Source organism: Drosophila melanogaster, chromosome 2L (genome assembly GCF_000001215.4).
Source record: "Drosophila melanogaster chromosome 2L".
NCBI lineage: Eukaryota > Metazoa > Arthropoda > Insecta > Diptera > Drosophilidae > Drosophila > Drosophila melanogaster.
Window position 1 is genome coordinate 15,058,112 of NT_033779.5, and position 16,661 is coordinate 15,074,772.

Below are 16,661 nucleotides of genomic sequence, written 5' to 3' on the forward strand. Positions count from 1 at the left end.
TTTCTATGTCAATATATTAAACATGTCGTCATATTAGCTCATTGAAGCGGTTTGTTGATTACCTAATTATTTATACGAACTGCGATAAGTAGTAATTAAAATCTAATTATGCCCCATCAGTAATTATATTTTTGGAAACCAGTACTCCACCATCGCGTAGAGTGGTCATTACATCCAGACTATTTGCCCTGATGAAGTACCTCTTGTGGATCAGCTTACTTTTCATTGGAGAATCCCATGGATACGTGCGCCTCACGAACCTCAAGTGCGAAAGCTATGACAAATCATTCGTCGTCTTTCCCGAATGCCGACTAAAAGTGCTTGGCAGGGGAATTATCGGAGCCAACATACACGTTAAGCTTCTGAAACTGCCAATAAATAGGATGGTCGTGAGATTCATCACTTACCGGAAGCTAAACGGATACCATCCGTTTCTATTTAATGTTTCCGAGGAACACTGTCGCGTCCTAAGGTATCCAAATCGTCTCAGAGTCTTCTACTATTTCTACACCGCCTTTATGCCCTTTTCCAATATTAATCATACATGTCCCTATAATGTAAGTATTTAGTTTCGCCAATATGACAATCATATTAAATCATATTAAAATATATATTTTAAGGATGATATTTACATAAGGAACTGCACCTTGGATGATCGTATGTTTGCCAAGGTCCCATTACCAAAGGGTAGCTATAAGTTAACCCTCGAAATGGATGATGGTGTCGTGAACTGGATTTCCATCATAAACATCCACTTTGAAATTGACGTTGACTAAGATGAACAAAACATTAGAACACCTAATGGATCTAACACAACGAACACATATTTATTTTGCGTTAATGTTTTAATTATTCCTATGCCCGCTATATGATATAGTTGTCCGATCTGGCCCGTTCCGACTTCTATACTTAATGCAATACAAAGTTCGTTAATGCAAATTGCTTTAAAACTGACTAATTACATCGGTTGTTAATACTCTTCGAGAATACATACACAATATGGCGTCTTATTTACTTCTCTGCTAGATCATTCTGAGTTATATTTATAATGTATTCATATTTACTTTGCTCAATGCTCAATTTATCGCCCCGCTGTGTTATCGGCGAGTTATCAGCAGCGTGGTCGTTATCACCGGCGTTTTTAAAAAACTGATTGCGGCAACAAGACGTCTCCGTTTTATCAATAGTTAATGTTTATTGAAATTTCTTTTCTCTCGTTTAAGGTTTAGGTGGTCAGAGTAAACGCCTCCGCAGTTGGGCAGCAGATACAAAATGTTTTCTCGCGTGTCGTGTCTTTACAATGTTTCATTTAAGAATATGAAGGATGTGTGGTGTGTGCTCATTTGGGATTGATTTATATTTTGGAACAATTTTGGGAGTTAGCAGAACTTCCATCGGTTGCCGCACTCGTTGCACATGACGAAGGTGGTCATAGGTTCATCGGCGGAACGAGTCTGCAGCTGGTTGTAGGTGCAGTTGCGCTTCTTGCACTTGGCGCACTTGAGGAGATCGGTCTTGGTGCCCTGCACGGTGGCCAGCTGGGCATCGTTGATGGCCTCCTTGACGAACTTCTCGCGCAGCTTCTTCATCTCATCGCTGGCCATCTCCTCCGGCGTCATTTTGGCCAGCTGCTTGGCAGTGACGGCGCCGCACATAAAGTTGCCTCGCAATCCAGGATTTTTGGGGTCCTTCAGATTGGCCACGCGTGACCTAATGCGATTCTTGTACTTCATATCCGTGTTATTGAACTCGGAGTAAATGGCATCCTCCAGTTCGGCGGCCATTTCCTCCGGCTCACCGCATCCTTCGGGCACTTCACCAATCTTCAGTGCGGTGGCCAGCATTTCGCGGCATTTGATGCGGACCGCATCTGTCATGCCGCCGGAGGGAAACGAGGTCTGTGACGAGGATGTCGAGCCTTTCTTCTCTTTATCCTTGGATGAGCTGGATGAACTGGACTTATCCTTGCCGGAGATTGACGACGACGACTTGGCGGCACTGGTGGACTTCGAGGCACTGCTGTTGTTGGAGGAGCCCTCCTTAGCGGAGCTGTTGTTCGGTGTGGTTGGCGCCGGGCTGGCGAGGAATCGTTTCCAGTTCTTGATCAGCGTCTTGGCCAGAGCGATCACCTCGTCGTCCTTGCTACTCTTGCGCAGCTCGTTTACGGTCATGCCGATGCGCGTTTTGGTCAGAATGTCGAGATTGATGTTAAGCGTTTGCAGGGCCTTCAGCAGGTCCAGAGCCTGATCCTGTCCCTGTACGGTGGATATATGTATATTTGTGACATGATGCGCGGCACGTTAGCTAATCCCGATACTTACTGTGCCGTCGCTGGCCATCTTGCTCATCTTCTTTTGGATTCGAAACACTTCCTCCTCCACGCTCATTTTGGCCCACTTAATTTGATCAGAGGTTAGGTTAACTGGCGTCGGCTGTCGGCTTTAATCGGTGCTGCGGGTCTGCGACAGTTGTTTATGCGGAAGCCGGGCTATTTCTTTTTTTCCCTCCAATAAATGTTGTTTACTATTTTTTTCGTTTCTGTATTCGCAGAACGAGTTGACAGAACACCCTAACGCGTTTTAGTGTTACCGGGCGGTGGCTTGTCAAGAAATGCCTTCCCATGGCTAATACAATTCCCAACTGGAAGTAGTTTGGGTTTCAGAAGTCAACAGTGTTACCGTATTTTAATGTACATCTGGCTTTTAAGCGAGTACACACACATAGCATTGCGATGTTTTTTAAACTTGCACTGCTTGCAAGCAGGGCTCCACTGTATTTCAATGAAAGAACAGCGTGTTGGGCGTTTTTGAATTATACTAATTACCTTCAATAACAATTCCCTATATATCACTTAGTTTTAATAAATAAATCGTTTGAGTGTGGTCTAGAGATGATGTATTATGATGAAGTGCGGTTGTTGGGGACAAGCGGGATACGTCTGCGGGTCAAATCGGCGGTGGGACATAGTGAGAGGGCAACGGCTCCAAAACCAAGCGTTGCGAACAATCACCAACGCGCCCTGGTACGCGAGAAATGTTGATATCGCACATGACCTCAGCATCCACCTTCAGTTTGAGAACAAATTAAATCAGGCACATACCAGACAACCAGGAGAACACTGAGGAGGCGTCATCAAAGATATCTTTGGACACGTGGCATAAACAAGCCAAACTATTATCTAATCAATATTTTTATACAAATTTTGTATGTTTCCATGTTATCTTCGTTGCTCCTGTTAGTTACTACGTTTCATAGCCCTTAAATTGGTTGCTTAACGTAAAATAAAATTATATTGTATAAAAATAAAGAGGAATTCACCTATAACAAACGAAAAAGTAAATAAATAAGAACTTCCCCATGTTAAAAATGCCACCACCATCTTTACATATAAGTATGTACATATGAATGAATCACTTAGGTTGCTTGAATATTACAATTTCATTAATAGCTAAATCACATTTGATGTGTTAGTGGAAAACGGCTATATATATAAATTATCGAAATTGTGAATATCGAATTGCGATAGCACAATGGGAAATTCCACCACTAGATTTTTGGTACTTTTAACAGATCCTTTTCGGTTTTGCGTTGCGCGAAGTGATCTGAACTTATCAAAGTTTGTAAGGTAATACATAAAGTGAAAAAGAATTAATTTGCTCTTGAAAGGCAGGGTAAGTAGCAAGAGACTATCTTAGTGATATGCAATTAGTTTTGAATCGGATTTAATTTTGCAACATTAAAAATAAGCTCATTAAAACTTGTCTAAATTGACTCGACAAGTTTTTCATTTTCCAATTTTTAAATCCGCAAAATTAAAACCATTTGAAAACGTATTACATATATTATTCCCCTTATCATTTTTAATTCTTCTATTGTAAAAACTATCCCATTTAAATATTAATGTTACACCCATTTTCGTTTTACAATTTTCGAATACTTAAGCTCATTTTGACTTCATTCTTCCATTTTCGGTTATGTTTCAGCGTTGTCGAAGCCCCTTTTTGTACTTCTAACGGATTTTTCTCATATTGTTACACCCATTTTCGTTTTACAATTTTCGAATACTTACTTTTATTAAGCTCCTTTTGACTTCATTCGTTCATTTTCGGTTATGTTTCAGAGTTGTCGAAGCACCTTTTTGTACTTATTACGGATTTTTCTCCTTATTTGACTGTAGCAATTAGAGAGCTTGGCAACCCTAGAACATGAATTCCTAATTTGGTTTCCTCTTTGCGTTCTATTCTAACAGGATCTTGAAAGGTCTAATATAAAAAAAAGATTTTGCGTGTAAAGTTGATTCATTTTTTTAAAAAGAAAATAAGTTGAAAGTAAAAATTGTCCCATTTTCTGGTTATTGGCATCGTATCTTTCTTTCGTGTGCGTTTCTTGATTTACGCTTTGAAATGTTGTCCTATTCGGCTTTCTCATTCTGGGTTATGTCCAATTTTTTTTTTTTTGCTTTTCCGCATATTTGTTGGCTTTTCTGTTCTGTCTATTCTATCTTTCGCCTTGTGTTTGTGTGCAACTTTGTTTTATGTGTTTGCCAATTTGTAACACTTGCATTCCATCTAAAAACTTACCGTTAAAAGTATAAGAACAAGCACAACAAAGAATTCATTCATTGTAGGTTTTCGTGAATAAAATTGAGAATACTGCATTAGATTTGTTTAGGTTTCGTTTCATTCCGTAATTCTTTCCGTCTCCACTTACCATTCGCTTTATGATCTTTTGTAACTCCTCGAATTACATCTTGCTCTTTCATGAACTTTTTCATTCTTTTTTGCCCCAAAATTTTCAAACTTACATCAAGTGTTTTTTTGGTTCTTTATTTTTATCAAATAAATGTTCTTGTTTTATGTTTAAACGAGTTGCTCAACATTTGTTGAATGGTTTCTTTGGGTCAAAATACAATACAATATTTCAAAAAATGTCGTATATTTTTTCATCTACGTTTTCCTCCATATTCATTTGCTCTATCATTTCTTTGCTTTGTGTGTTTGTTTCGCCGTCATAAAATTGATTTTACCATGTATGTACGAATATATATCTCATATAATTTACATAGTTTCTAGTTAATTGTAGGCAAACGATTTTACAGGGATCTTCAAATTAGCGTTTTCGGGAGTGGTTCTCTCATATGACTCGAAATGGATATTTTTGAAAGTTTCCCTCCAACTATAATCTACTTATTAAAGGTTTCTAATTTGCTCCAATAGTTAATCAATATTTTTTGTTTTTATTTCTTTAATAATGCTTAAATTAATATTGTTTTGTTTTTGTATTTCCGTGTGTGTGTGTAAGTTCAGTTAGGTATTTATAATTAAAAGTAGTATATATGATGCATAGTCCTCTGTTTAATTATTAAATTTAAATGTTTAATCATAGAATTTGCATCCAAGAAACACAGTTACAAAGGTTTTAACACTTACTATTCTTTCGGTTTTGGGTTTCTTTCACGATCCACTGATTTTTATATTTCTCCCTTTTGTTTTTCTTTATTTTAAATAAACGTTAACATAGTAAAAATAATAAAGCGTACATTTCGCTACGAAAAGTTGATTCGTAATTGAACAAAAAAATTTATGAGTAATGAAAATGCTTTTACTGTTCTCTCGATGAAAACAAACTATTGTAATAGTGTATTTTTCTTCTTTACAAAGAAGAATTTATCAGGCCGTGATGTTGAATATTATATATTTTATCTTTAGTTTATTTTATTCGCCTTGATCACTGGTTAGCGACTGTAATTTGTTTTTATAAGGTAGGATGATTTTTTGATTAGGTGAGTGGTAATAACATAAAAATAAACAACTTCACATCAGGTTTTGGTTGATGCAATAAAACAATTTCCATGACCGCCCCTGCCGTTTTAGAAAAAATCTCGAAACAAATCTCGTATTGTGAACAGCTACTAGATATAAAGTCCATAATGAGGATAACTTAGCCTGACACTGACTAGTTTACACGAGGTCACTTGCTTGATCGCGATTTTATCGTGTAAAATCTGATTTAGTTGGCCACGTATAAACTAAAATTGCTTTTCGTGTGTTCTCTTTTCATATATCTTTAAACATATGTATAATTTATTATCCGTTTTTTTTTACTTAGCTTGTTGGTTGGTATTTTTGTTGCTTTTGGCTTATAATGGCGGCTACAATTGTTTTCGTAATTTCCCCATTTTTCTTTTAGTTTTTAAAAAGTTTGTTGTCTGTGATATACGTAATTTATAAGTTTTCATTTTGGTAACTTGCTGCTTTCATTCACCATCGTCAGTAACCAAAACTGCAATTTGAGGAACCTACTCCTGCCCAAAACGATCGATTTAAGCCAGAGTGGGAAACTGACGCTCATCGTTGACCTTGGGAGCGGTGTTCTGTTGTCGCTCAAAACGCTTATTCGGCCCTGGACCGCTGTTCTGATTGTTGTTCTGGTTGTTTCCCGGACCGCGACGATCGATGGGTGGCCTTTGATTTTGAGCGGATGAACCGCCGCCCTCGTTATTATGCTGCTGGCCATCCCGTGGGCCACGGTTTCCACCCTCACGATTATCTCGGCCGCCCTCACGATTGCCGCCATCGCGGTTGCCACCCTCGCTGCGTGGTCCGCCTCCAAATCCACCGGGTCTGGGGCCTCCACGGCCACCGCGTCCACCGAAACCGCCAGGTCCGCCACGACGACCATCGTTGAAATTGAACTGAATGTCCAGGACGCGCTGTTGCCTGCCCACACGCTGTGGATAAAGGGCAGGGTCGTACTCGAGCTCCTCTTCGCTGTCGTTCTCCTTCTTCTTGTTGCTAGTTAGGACGACCATTTTCTTCCATTGTGTGGTGTCCTCACCTGCGGGAAATATTGATTGTAGATTAATTTCTAGATGATAGGCCATCATTTAGAGTTAAGCTAAGATCGGTTTGATTTTCAATTTTATACTTCTTTTATACGGATTTTAGCTCAATATGATTTGTAACTTTGGTTGTTGGCTTGGCGAAAAGGTTTCTTAGAATAACGGAAGTTAAACTATCATTCCGTGGTATCGAATTCAAATTATTAACCATAAAAAAATTATGCATTGTTCACGCACCTTCTCCAGCCTTGCGGATATTAAAGGTTGGCTTGATGCGCTGTCCTTGCTGTGCCTTCCACTCGTCCAAGGTCAGCTCTTTGGCTTCCTCCTCGGCGGTAGCCTGCTCGTTTTGTGGTTCAGTGCCAGATTCATCGGCCTTGGCGCCGCCCTCGGCATTGGTCACATTGGTTTCGCTTTCGTTCTTGTTCACATCATCAATAGCCTCCTTGACCGATCCCCAGTTGTGGGAGCCAGCTCCATCGCGTTTGTCAATTGACTTCACACCTGTGCATAAAGAAAGTATCAAATATTAATAATGATTTATGTCTGCTTAAATTCAGAAACGTCAAGAAGCGGAAAATCTGAGCTTCTATATTTGCAAATTTTAGCCACAGCTATAGTGCAACTTGCCTGCAAGCCCTAAAGTAAGTTTTTCTGCTTAATTTATTAACTGAATACTTTAATTATTAGCCAAATAATGGTCTATTTTATCAATACCCCACTAATTAGGTCAATTGAGAAGTAACCACGATAGGGGGACTATATTCACTGCCCTCGCTCGCATAGTCACAGATAAGCCGACAGTAGCAGCCCCAGTTCACTGTAATCAGATTCAGTGGGGGAACTATTCCAACCCCTGTTTCCCCCCAATGATTATGCCTGCAAAGGCCTCCTACAAGCACTTGCGTTAGACGGGAATGCCGCCAAGAAGATGGGCGAACTATTTTTAACACATTTTCTCTTTCGATTTGTGCCGCAGTGCTTCTTGTTTCTGTTGCTGCCGGCCGCTGTGATATTATAATTTTGGATATTCCAAAAACGAAGCGGTCGGTCTAAGCAGGCAGTGGAAAACGGGGGAAAACGCGGCGAAATAGATTTCATTCAATGGAAAGAAGTGTGATGTAGCTTGTTGAATGTTCTGTCCGACCATTAGTATTGATTTGACTCACTTATCCCCCACGTGAGTGGGAGATTTGCCTGTGTTGTTTGACCATTGCCCATAAGTTCATCGGGATTTTGTGTGCCACAAATTGGTTTACACCGTTCTCCCGCACTTTTCGTGAAATTGCTTGGCATAAACAATATATATTTAAACTGATTTATAATGCAACTGTTTAAATATTACTATCCATTAAATAAGATTGGCAATCTGCTCGGAGCAGGCTAATAAATATTTTATACTTTGAAATACATTAAATTCATGATTTAGATTAGCTATAGAAATCTTAAATCAATTGATGGAAATTTCACATAGTTTATTAAAAGGAATCGCATTTCAAACACCGAACGAATTCCAGTTTCTTTTAAATATTTGTTGTGTACACAGAAGATTGGAATCATGTTGCTTGAAGGCGACTAATAATTTCTCATGACTATAAACATGGTAATTGGTTACGCGTAAACTGTGGATGGAATTTGTTTTTCCTGCGTTGCCTGCTGAGTTTTATTTTCTGGTTGTCATGGAGTGTGGCTTTTGGTTTATTTGTTAATTTTTTCGTATGGGCGCGCTCGTTTTATGGTTATGTCTACCCCTTGGTGGTTCAACTTTAGTTTCGATCTTATCAACAGAAACATTAACTATTCATATGCGAAAAAATGGTCATTAATCTAAACGATTTACTCCCTAAATATCCCATCTTCTCTATCCTTTTTACTAAGTATACTTCTCTGTAAAGACTTTAATGTGATCTACACTGTATCTACTTGACTTGACCCCTAACCCATTTGGTACCTTAATGCCTTAATGAAATGACCACACACTCACCAGTTCTATCGGAACCCGACTGGCGGTCGAACTCGCGCTTCCTGTTCTGGCCATCGTAGTTGCGGTTCTGACGCTGGGGACGATCTCCGCCAGCACCTGGGCCTCCACCTGGTCCGCGGTAAGGTCGCGACTGCTGGCCATCGGGTGCTCCGACGTTTTCGCGGACATTGCGGCGATTGTTGCGCTGCTCACGAGTCTCGGCATTGCCATTCTGTTGACGGAAGTTTACGCTGCGCTGCTGCTGGCCACCTTGTCCTTGACCCTGTCCTTGACCGCTACCAAATTCACGTGTTCGGTTGGCGCCACCTCCTTGCCGTGGAGCACCCTGTTGTTTGTAATTGCTGCTGGCGTTATTATTGAACTGCTGCTGTTTGTTGTCGGCCGATGGAGTGAACTTCTTGCCATCGGTTTTGTTTAACGCATTATTGGGCTTGTTCTCCTTTTCGGCCTGATTTGGTTTCTTGGCATTGGGTCCACCAATATTGGATCCTGCGTTCGCCTTGTTATTGCTGTTGGCCACCTTGTTGGCGGTCGTTTTGGTGGCCGCTGCAGCAGCAGCTGACGGTTGCTTCTTCTTGCCAGCTGCTGCTGCGGCAGCAGCGGCCGTCGGCGCCACAAGATTATCTAATGGATCGCTGACATCGTCGTCCATGAACAAAAGTTCATAACGATTTTTACCGGCGCTGTCCATGATTTTGTGGGTGGGTGTGTTTTTCGTTGCTAGCTGGCTGCCGCTTTAATTGCCTTTTTGCTCTGTAAAAAGAAATAAATACACACAGTTTTAGTGGGAATTGATTGATTTTCCTTTTTCGCCCGCCGCCTCTCACACCCTGTGAGATTCGATAGGATTTCTTTTTCGTGTCACAAACTATGGTCTAATATGGCATATATTCGCTGGATTTATGGTTTACGACATTAACACGTGGACTAACGTGAATTTACTCAATTTATTTAGGCCCTTTGGGTGGATTTTTCTTACTTTTCTGCTGGCTGTTTGGTGGCTGCTGCTCTCTAACCTTAATTTTCAGTGTTTCTTCTTCGCCTCGCTGCTAGTATTACCTACACACACTGCCTCACGCGATTCCACACGCACATGGGCCAAATCACGCACACCACAGTCAGCACGAACAGAGCGCCCACATGTGTTCTTGGTATACATAGAAAAACAGAAACTCACGTTTTTCAACGCGTTTCGCGGCGAATGTCGCAAATCGATTCGAATGGCAGCTGTGTTTAGCGGGCTCTCGATTTGGCGGGCACTTTTTAGTTTGAAGTGCAAGCCAATTTCATTAGTTGGAGAATATGTGAAAAATTGAGCAAATTATATAAATTGGTACAAAATGTTGGAGCATATATTATAAGAATTCATAATTCAATACTTTAGAAATGAACGTATTAAGTTATTGCTTTTATACTTATATAGAATTAATTTTTTTTTCTTTCAGCCAAATTAAAAAAAAAATATCAATATGTCTGACGACTGGGATGATGAGGTTCGTATTGCTTCGTACAAAGAATATATGCTTACTAAGCCTATCTATTTTAGCCCATTGTTGATACTCGCGGCGCCCGCGGTGGAGATTGGAGCGATGATGAGGACACGGCCAAGAGCTTCAGCGGCGAAGCTGAAGGCGATGGTGTTGGAGGGAGCGGTGGTGAAGGCGGCGGCTACCAAGGAGGAAATCGAGATGTGTTCGGAAGGATCGGCGGAGGCAGAGGAGGAGGAGCTGGAGGTTATCGAGGAGGAAATCGAGATGGAGGGGGCTTCCACGGTGGACGTCGCGAGGGAGAAAGGGACTTCCGCGGTGGAGAAGGCGGCTTCCGCGGTGGACAAGGCGGCTCCCGCGGTGGACAAGGCGGCTCCCGCGGGGGACAAGGCGGCTTCCGTGGTGGAGAAGGCGGCTTCCGCGGTCGGCTGTACGAAAACGAGGATGGTGAGTAAACCTTTTGGACGACATGTTAAATTTTGGGTTATGGTCATTTGAGTCATTCCTGCTGAATTCCATGTGGTGTGCTTTGTTTTGTCAAGTAGTTTGTTTTCTTTTGTTTTGTGTATGCATATTTGCCCAATTGGTGGCAAATTGGCCAACATTCTAGCTAAGGAACTGCCGCCGATCCCATCTAGCTGCGATAAGGATGAGGTGGGCGCATTCATCGATCAGCTGGACTTGAGCAAGTACACGACCAGCCTAGCACTGATTCGAAAATTGCGTGACTACTTGCTGACTGCATTTAAGGCTTTGGTGAACCAAGCATGGGCTTCTCTCGAGAAATTAGCTCAAGAAAAGCGTGCACAAAAGGCACATCAGATACGCGAAACAACAGATATGATGAATCGCCTTATGGAGGACATGGGCCGATTGATTCGTGAAGGTGAACATGAGGAAGCAAATGGGATTGGGATGGGATTTCAAAGCATTGATGCGGATTGCAGAGCTGATTTGTCGCAATGGAGGAATTTACAGCAAGTTGTGATGCCGCAATCTTCGGAGATCAGAGATGGACAAACAAACAGGACAAGCGGTACTGAGGGCGGTCGATCAGGAGGTTTAACCGATGGCGATGACTTAACCGAAATACAAAGCGCCGCATACGCCGTGTATCATCAGGTTTTGGATCGAGGTTACCAAACGGGTCGACGGCTGTATGATGATAATCAAGGAGCATTGAGAGAAGATTCTATTCCAACAGAAGACCGAGAACACCCAGAAAATAATCAAGTGGATGGATCAACATATGGAGTGACTAGATTTCTGCACTGGCTAAGTGAGAACTTTGTCACTCGGCATGAAATAAGGGCCGTACGTTTTGGCAGTCCGCATATGGTTTTTCAATCTTATGACTGGCCAGAGTCTCCAAAGCAGCACATTTCGACGGTCCATCAAAAAGGCATATTTTATTCTCAGCCCTTAATTAGGACACGCATAATAGCCACTGTTGCGAGCGAGCCAAACAATTCGAGTAGTGGTCAGCTCAGCAGTATGGTAAACTTGGCACGACATCAGCGGTCGCAAAATCAGGAAACGCCAGATGGAATTTACGTTAGTCGCTACAATGCAACTGGAGATGAGGAGACTCCCTGCTCCGCAACCGGAGTCCCCGGCAGAGTTGTGGCTCTGCGTGCTTCGAGCACCCCAAATGAACATAGGAGCGATCCAGGGTACTTAAACCAACTCTAACTAGTCTAGTCTAGCGCTTTTCTTTCTTACCATCTATGGATACTTTTTATTCCCTTTTTCCAATGAGCGGTTGTGTAGAAAAGAGCAGATTTCAAACATTTAAAGATTACATAAAAGAAAAAAAAAAACACCAAATTTAGCCAGACACCGAAACAATTTATAGGAAATTTGATTAGAGAAGTACCTTAATGCAGTATAAATTCAGCTTACTTTTCTATATGTACATATTTTCCATCTCTTCGCTTACTTTCGTTTCCTTCTCTATAACTTAAATGAACACATAAGCTAAGTAATGTCCGTTTCACAGCTTGTCTTTTATACCCAATTTGACTTACGAAGATGGGACCATACCATCATTGGCAGCAGGCGGCGCTGCATCGACACCGTTGGCTCCATCACTGCCAGCAGAGCATTCATTGGGGTTAGAAATGGATAGCAACACTTTGGTGGTACCAGCTGATGCGGATGAAACCCGCTTAGTCGGACATCCAGGATCAACAGTGGTTCGTTCTCGGCTTGGAGGCCCTCCAGCATCAACACCTTTACTATCATTCCGACCTAGACTGCCGGTCATTGACGAAGAGCATCATCTACGCTTTACCAGGGTGTCACGCGAGCTGCAAATGAGTGTTGCTTTCCCGCCGGAAGAGACAACACTAAGCGAGCAACGTGAGTGGGGCTCGATTTTCCGACCACGTGATGAAATGGTTAACTATGCCGAAGGTCCACCTCCTCGCCAAACACAAAGGGCGCGTCGTCGCTCGCGTACACGCAGACGACGTAATCGTATCGCTTCAGCTGCCAGCCCGCAACTAACACCGGAACGAATTGTCCGTCGCGAGGAAGCCTTCCAAAGCAGCCGACATATTGCAGCCACTTTTATGTCCAGCTTGCTACAAAATGCAGCTGGAGAAGTGACGACGTCTTCAGGTCTGGCAGTAACCCGTTCAGTGAAAGAAATAACGACATCAGTCCATATCACCCGAAATGTACTACAAGAGGAGGTACCACCGACCACAGAAGCAACGACGACCTCCCTAGAAGTTGCACAGGCAACAGGGTATTCGGATTCTGGGGCTTGTATGCAATCTGCAGCGTTCTCTCAAGATCTTCCTGTAGTAGCTCCCTTGGAGATATCTGGAAATGCATCAAGTGACCAAGCATCATTTGATCAAGCTTTGGCCTTACTGCCTCCCATAAATTCCACTCCAATAGGTCAGCATCCAATTGCTGTTTTCGGACCTAAAACCGAAATTGAAATTAAACCCCAAAAAATGGACATCTCTAATATGATGAATACATCGGTTCCACCAATGCCAATGGAAGTCGACGAAGTTCCACTGGAGGTATCAAACACTTTGGCCAATATGAGCGATCACGCTTATGTGACTGATATACAGATACTACCGTCGTTGCAACTCAATTCTTTGAATCTTGTTAGCACCAATATTACAGACAATGCAGTAAATATCGCCCCATCGACATCAACAAATGATTTGCAAACGCCAAGTGACCGCAGAACATCAATGCAAAATCAACTATATCGAGTGTCCATGAACGATTTGGCATATATTTCACAACACGCTAATGTGGTTCGTCTGATGGTAGATCGTCAAGAGGAACTAGGGGCACAGGTCAGCTCCCTGGGGCCTTTTAAGGAAAATAGCCAAGGCGCGCTAAATTTTAGTACAATGCCCGCTGTCAAAGTCTACGATCCACGTATAATTCAGAACATTCAGAAGGATAAGATGAGAGTAGTTCATGGGCTCTTCGGTGCTCTTATCAGACAGTCCCAGGTTGATATGCACAATGCACCATTCATCCGAAATCGCAAGGATGCGTTGATGGCATATCGCTTTTTACTCGAGCTTAAGACTGCAAATATTATAAGTCTTAGCTCGGATGGTAGATTTTTCGGGCTGCTCTAATCAAATAAAAAGCATTTTAATTTTAAAAATACAAAAAAAATTTAATATTAGTTTGCTTAAATAATTTAATAAAGTTGAACGTGGTATTAGAATCATCGCCATTTCTTATTATTCGTTGACATTAAATTGTTATATTGTCCGTGATTAGCTAATAAATTGGTACAGAAACAGTATTAAAATAAAATACACAATTTAAAAATGAATTTTAGTTTTGGTTATGAATTTTTATGAACTGTATTTCGTCTGCTTAAATTTAAGTGAATAAAATTGTTATGAAAATCAAATATTTTCTAGGTGATGAACGTCGTGGAAGACTAGATCGGGAGGAACGCGGCGGTGAACGTCGTGGAAGACTAGATCGGGAGGAACGCGGCGGTGAACGTGGTGAAAGAGGGGACGGTGGTTTTGCGAGGCGCCGTCGAAATGAAGATGATATAAATAATAATAATAATATCGTCGAAGATGTCGAAAGGAAGCGAGAGTTTTATATTCCTCCCGAGCCGTCCAACGATGCAATTGAGATATTCAGCAGTGGCATAGCTTCCGGGATTCATTTTTCGAAATACAACAACATACCGGTTAAGGTAACAAAATGCAATTTATATTAAAAGATCTTCAATCGGTATAAATCATATTTCTTTAGGTGACCGGCAGCGATGTTCCACAACCTATACAACATTTTACGAGCGCTGATTTGAGAGATATTATTATAGACAATGTAAACAAATCTGGATACAAAATACCGACACCAATTCAAAAGTGTTCCATACCAGTAATATCCTCTGGTCGAGACCTAATGGCGTGTGCCCAGACGGGTTCTGGAAAAACGGCAGCTTTTTTGTTGCCCATTTTGAGCAAGTTGTTGGAGGATCCCCATGAACTGGAGCTTGGAAGACCCCAGGTAGTGATTGTATCCCCAACAAGGGAGCTGGCAATTCAGATCTTTAACGAGGCGAGGAAGTTTGCTTTCGAGTCATATCTAAAGATCGGTATTGTTTACGGAGGCACCTCGTTCAGACATCAAAACGAGTGCATTACCAGAGGCTGCCATGTAGTGATCGCCACTCCGGGACGACTTCTGGATTTCGTGGATCGGACCTTTATCACGTTTGAAGACACTCGATTCGTTGTGCTGGATGAGGCCGATCGCATGCTAGATATGGGTTTCTCAGAAGACATGCGAAGAATCATGACGCATGTAACTATGCGTCCAGAACATCAGACATTGATGTTTTCCGCCACGTTTCCAGAAGAAATCCAAAGAATGGCCGGCGAATTCCTTAAAAATTACGTTTTCGTCGCCATTGGCATTGTAGGCGGAGCTTGCTCTGATGTGAAGCAGACCATATACGAAGTTAATAAGTACGCCAAGCGATCCAAGCTAATAGTAAGTGGTCCTACAAATTAAAGCCCAACACCAATTTGTTATATTCTATTCTCTTTAGGAAATCCTTTCCGAGCAAGCAGATGGCACCATTGTGTTTGTGGAGACAAAGCGTGGCGCCGACTTTTTAGCTTCCTTCCTGTCAGAAAAGGAGTTTCCGACGACCTCCATTCATGGCGATCGTCTCCAGAGTCAACGCGAGCAGGCCTTGCGTGATTTCAAGAACGGCTCTATGAAGGTTCTCATAGCCACTTCAGTGGCTTCTCGTGGATTAGGTAAGTTAGGACGCTCACACTTTCCTGAATCAAATTTCATTAAGTTCTTTTTTCATCTTGCTAGACATTAAAAACATCAAGCATGTGATCAACTATGACATGCCCAGCAAGATCGATGACTACGTACATCGCATTGGACGTACAGGTCGTGTAGGCAATAATGGACGAGCCACAAGCTTCTTTGACCCTGAAAAGGATCGAGCTATTGCTGCGGACTTGGTAAAAATCTTGGAGGGATCTGGCCAGACTGTTCCGGACTTTCTACGCACCTGTGGTGCCGGCGGTGATGGGGGTTACTCCAATCAAAATTTCGGTGGGGTGGATGTGCGTGGCAGGGTGAGTAAACTGGAAAAACTTCTTTTGTTTTGCACTTCCAGCTTACTGAATTTTTGATTTTTCTTATACAGGGAAATTACGTCGGCGATGCCACCAATGTCGAGGAAGAAGAGCAATGGGATTGAAATGTATGGACATAGATTTCAAATAATTAAATGTAATGCAGTAATTGATGTAATTAGTTAAATAAGTTAGATATTAATAACATATTAATTATATGTATTATAACGCATATAATAATAAAATGCATATTTAGGATATGCAAGCCATTCGAATTTTCTATTTTAATTTCCTTTTACAAAGAAATGTATAACAAAATATAATTTGAAAAAATGTTCTGGCTCTAATTCGATTTCTTTTAAGTATTTTGTGAACTGCTTTTAATAACGAGCGGTTGCAAAACTTAACAGAAACGTGCACTTTGATCCCAACTAATACCGTGTACTATCATGTGTTTGGTTTTAAGTACTCATCCTTCGTGTTTCGTTGTTTGTTGTTTGCCTTGCTGTACACTTGGCTCTTGCGCTCTCTCGCTCTCCGTTGGAGCCGGCTTTTTGAATGCATGCCTCGCCCTGCTCGCGCCCAGTCCTCCTCCCCCGAAAAGCATGCCGACCAGCAAATGTTGCCCTTTTGCGTTTGCTGTCTTTGCAGAAGCAAAATCAATAACTGAGAAATCCACCACACTGCTGCTCTTCGTGTTGAATTCTCAACTTCCGCAGCAAAGTGAAAGACAT

General features: G+C 41.7%; 5 protein-coding genes across 12 annotated transcripts; 3 read left to right on the forward strand and 2 right to left on the reverse strand.

The window, feature by feature from the left end:
• Positions 1-191: 191 nt before the first annotated feature.
• On the forward strand, positions 192-1,009 carry CG33679 (uncharacterized protein; the record flags this gene model as incomplete). Its single annotated transcript, NM_001032102.2, has 2 exons — positions 192-557; positions 621-1,009. The coding sequence occupies 2 exons, from the start codon at positions 192-194 to the stop codon at positions 774-776; spliced, it is 522 nt and encodes a 173-aa protein (NP_001027273.1). The 3' UTR covers positions 777-1,009.
• On the reverse strand, positions 808-2,646 carry TfIIS (RNA polymerase II elongation factor). 2 transcript variants are annotated; one of them, NM_001273528.1, is made up of 2 exons: positions 2,322-2,646; positions 808-2,255 (listed from the first exon to the last, which is right to left on the reverse strand). In NM_001273528.1, the coding sequence occupies exons 1-2, from the start codon at positions 2,385-2,387 to the stop codon at positions 1,380-1,382; spliced, it is 942 nt and encodes a 313-aa protein (NP_001260457.1). In that variant the 5' UTR covers positions 2,388-2,646; the 3' UTR covers positions 808-1,379. The 2 variants fall into 2 exon arrangements, with proteins under 2 accessions (NP_001260457.1, NP_476967.1); NM_057619.4 differs by having other exon boundaries at positions 1,180-2,255.
• An 898-nt stretch (positions 2,647-3,544) lies between these two features.
• Positions 3,545-14,022, forward strand: solo (sisters on the loose). 2 transcript variants are annotated; one of them, NM_001032103.2, is made up of 5 exons: positions 3,545-3,671; positions 10,271-10,318; positions 10,372-10,759; positions 10,923-11,985; positions 12,312-14,022. In NM_001032103.2, the coding sequence occupies exons 2-5, from the start codon at positions 10,295-10,297 to the stop codon at positions 13,930-13,932; spliced, it is 3,096 nt and encodes a 1,031-aa protein (NP_001027274.2). In that variant the 5' UTR covers positions 3,545-3,671; positions 10,271-10,294; the 3' UTR covers positions 13,933-14,022. The 2 variants fall into 2 exon arrangements, with proteins under 2 accessions (NP_001027274.2, NP_001303323.1); NM_001316394.1 differs by having other exon boundaries at positions 3,545-3,625.
• vas (vasa) lies at positions 3,545-16,200 on the forward strand. Of its 3 annotated transcripts, none has more exons than NM_001273529.2 (8): positions 3,545-3,671; positions 10,271-10,318; positions 10,372-10,759; positions 14,227-14,516; positions 14,576-15,319; positions 15,378-15,591; positions 15,656-15,927; positions 15,999-16,200. In NM_001273529.2, the coding sequence occupies exons 2-8, from the start codon at positions 10,295-10,297 to the stop codon at positions 16,050-16,052; spliced, it is 1,986 nt and encodes a 661-aa protein (NP_001260458.1). In that variant the 5' UTR covers positions 3,545-3,671; positions 10,271-10,294; the 3' UTR covers positions 16,053-16,200. The 3 variants fall into 3 exon arrangements, with proteins under 3 accessions (NP_001260458.1, NP_723899.1, NP_001303322.1); NM_165103.3 differs by having other exon boundaries at positions 15,999-16,156; NM_001316393.1 differs by having other exon boundaries at positions 3,545-3,625; positions 15,999-16,156.
• On the reverse strand, positions 4,820-12,205 carry vig (vasa intronic gene). 4 transcript variants are annotated; one of them, NM_165102.2, is made up of 4 exons: positions 12,035-12,205; positions 8,826-9,578; positions 7,079-7,345; positions 4,820-6,837 (listed from the first exon to the last, which is right to left on the reverse strand). In NM_165102.2, exons 2-4 carry the CDS (start codon positions 9,514-9,516, stop codon positions 6,323-6,325), a joined length of 1,473 nt encoding a protein of 490 aa, NP_723898.1. In that variant the 5' UTR covers positions 9,517-9,578; positions 12,035-12,205; the 3' UTR covers positions 4,820-6,322. The 4 variants fall into 4 exon arrangements, with proteins under 4 accessions (NP_723898.1, NP_723896.1, NP_723897.1 ...); NM_165100.2 differs by lacking the exon at positions 12,035-12,205 and adding an exon at positions 9,842-9,967; NM_165101.2 differs by lacking the exon at positions 12,035-12,205 and adding an exon at positions 9,885-9,967 and having other exon boundaries at positions 6,103-6,837.
• Positions 16,201-16,661: the final 461 nt, after the last annotated feature.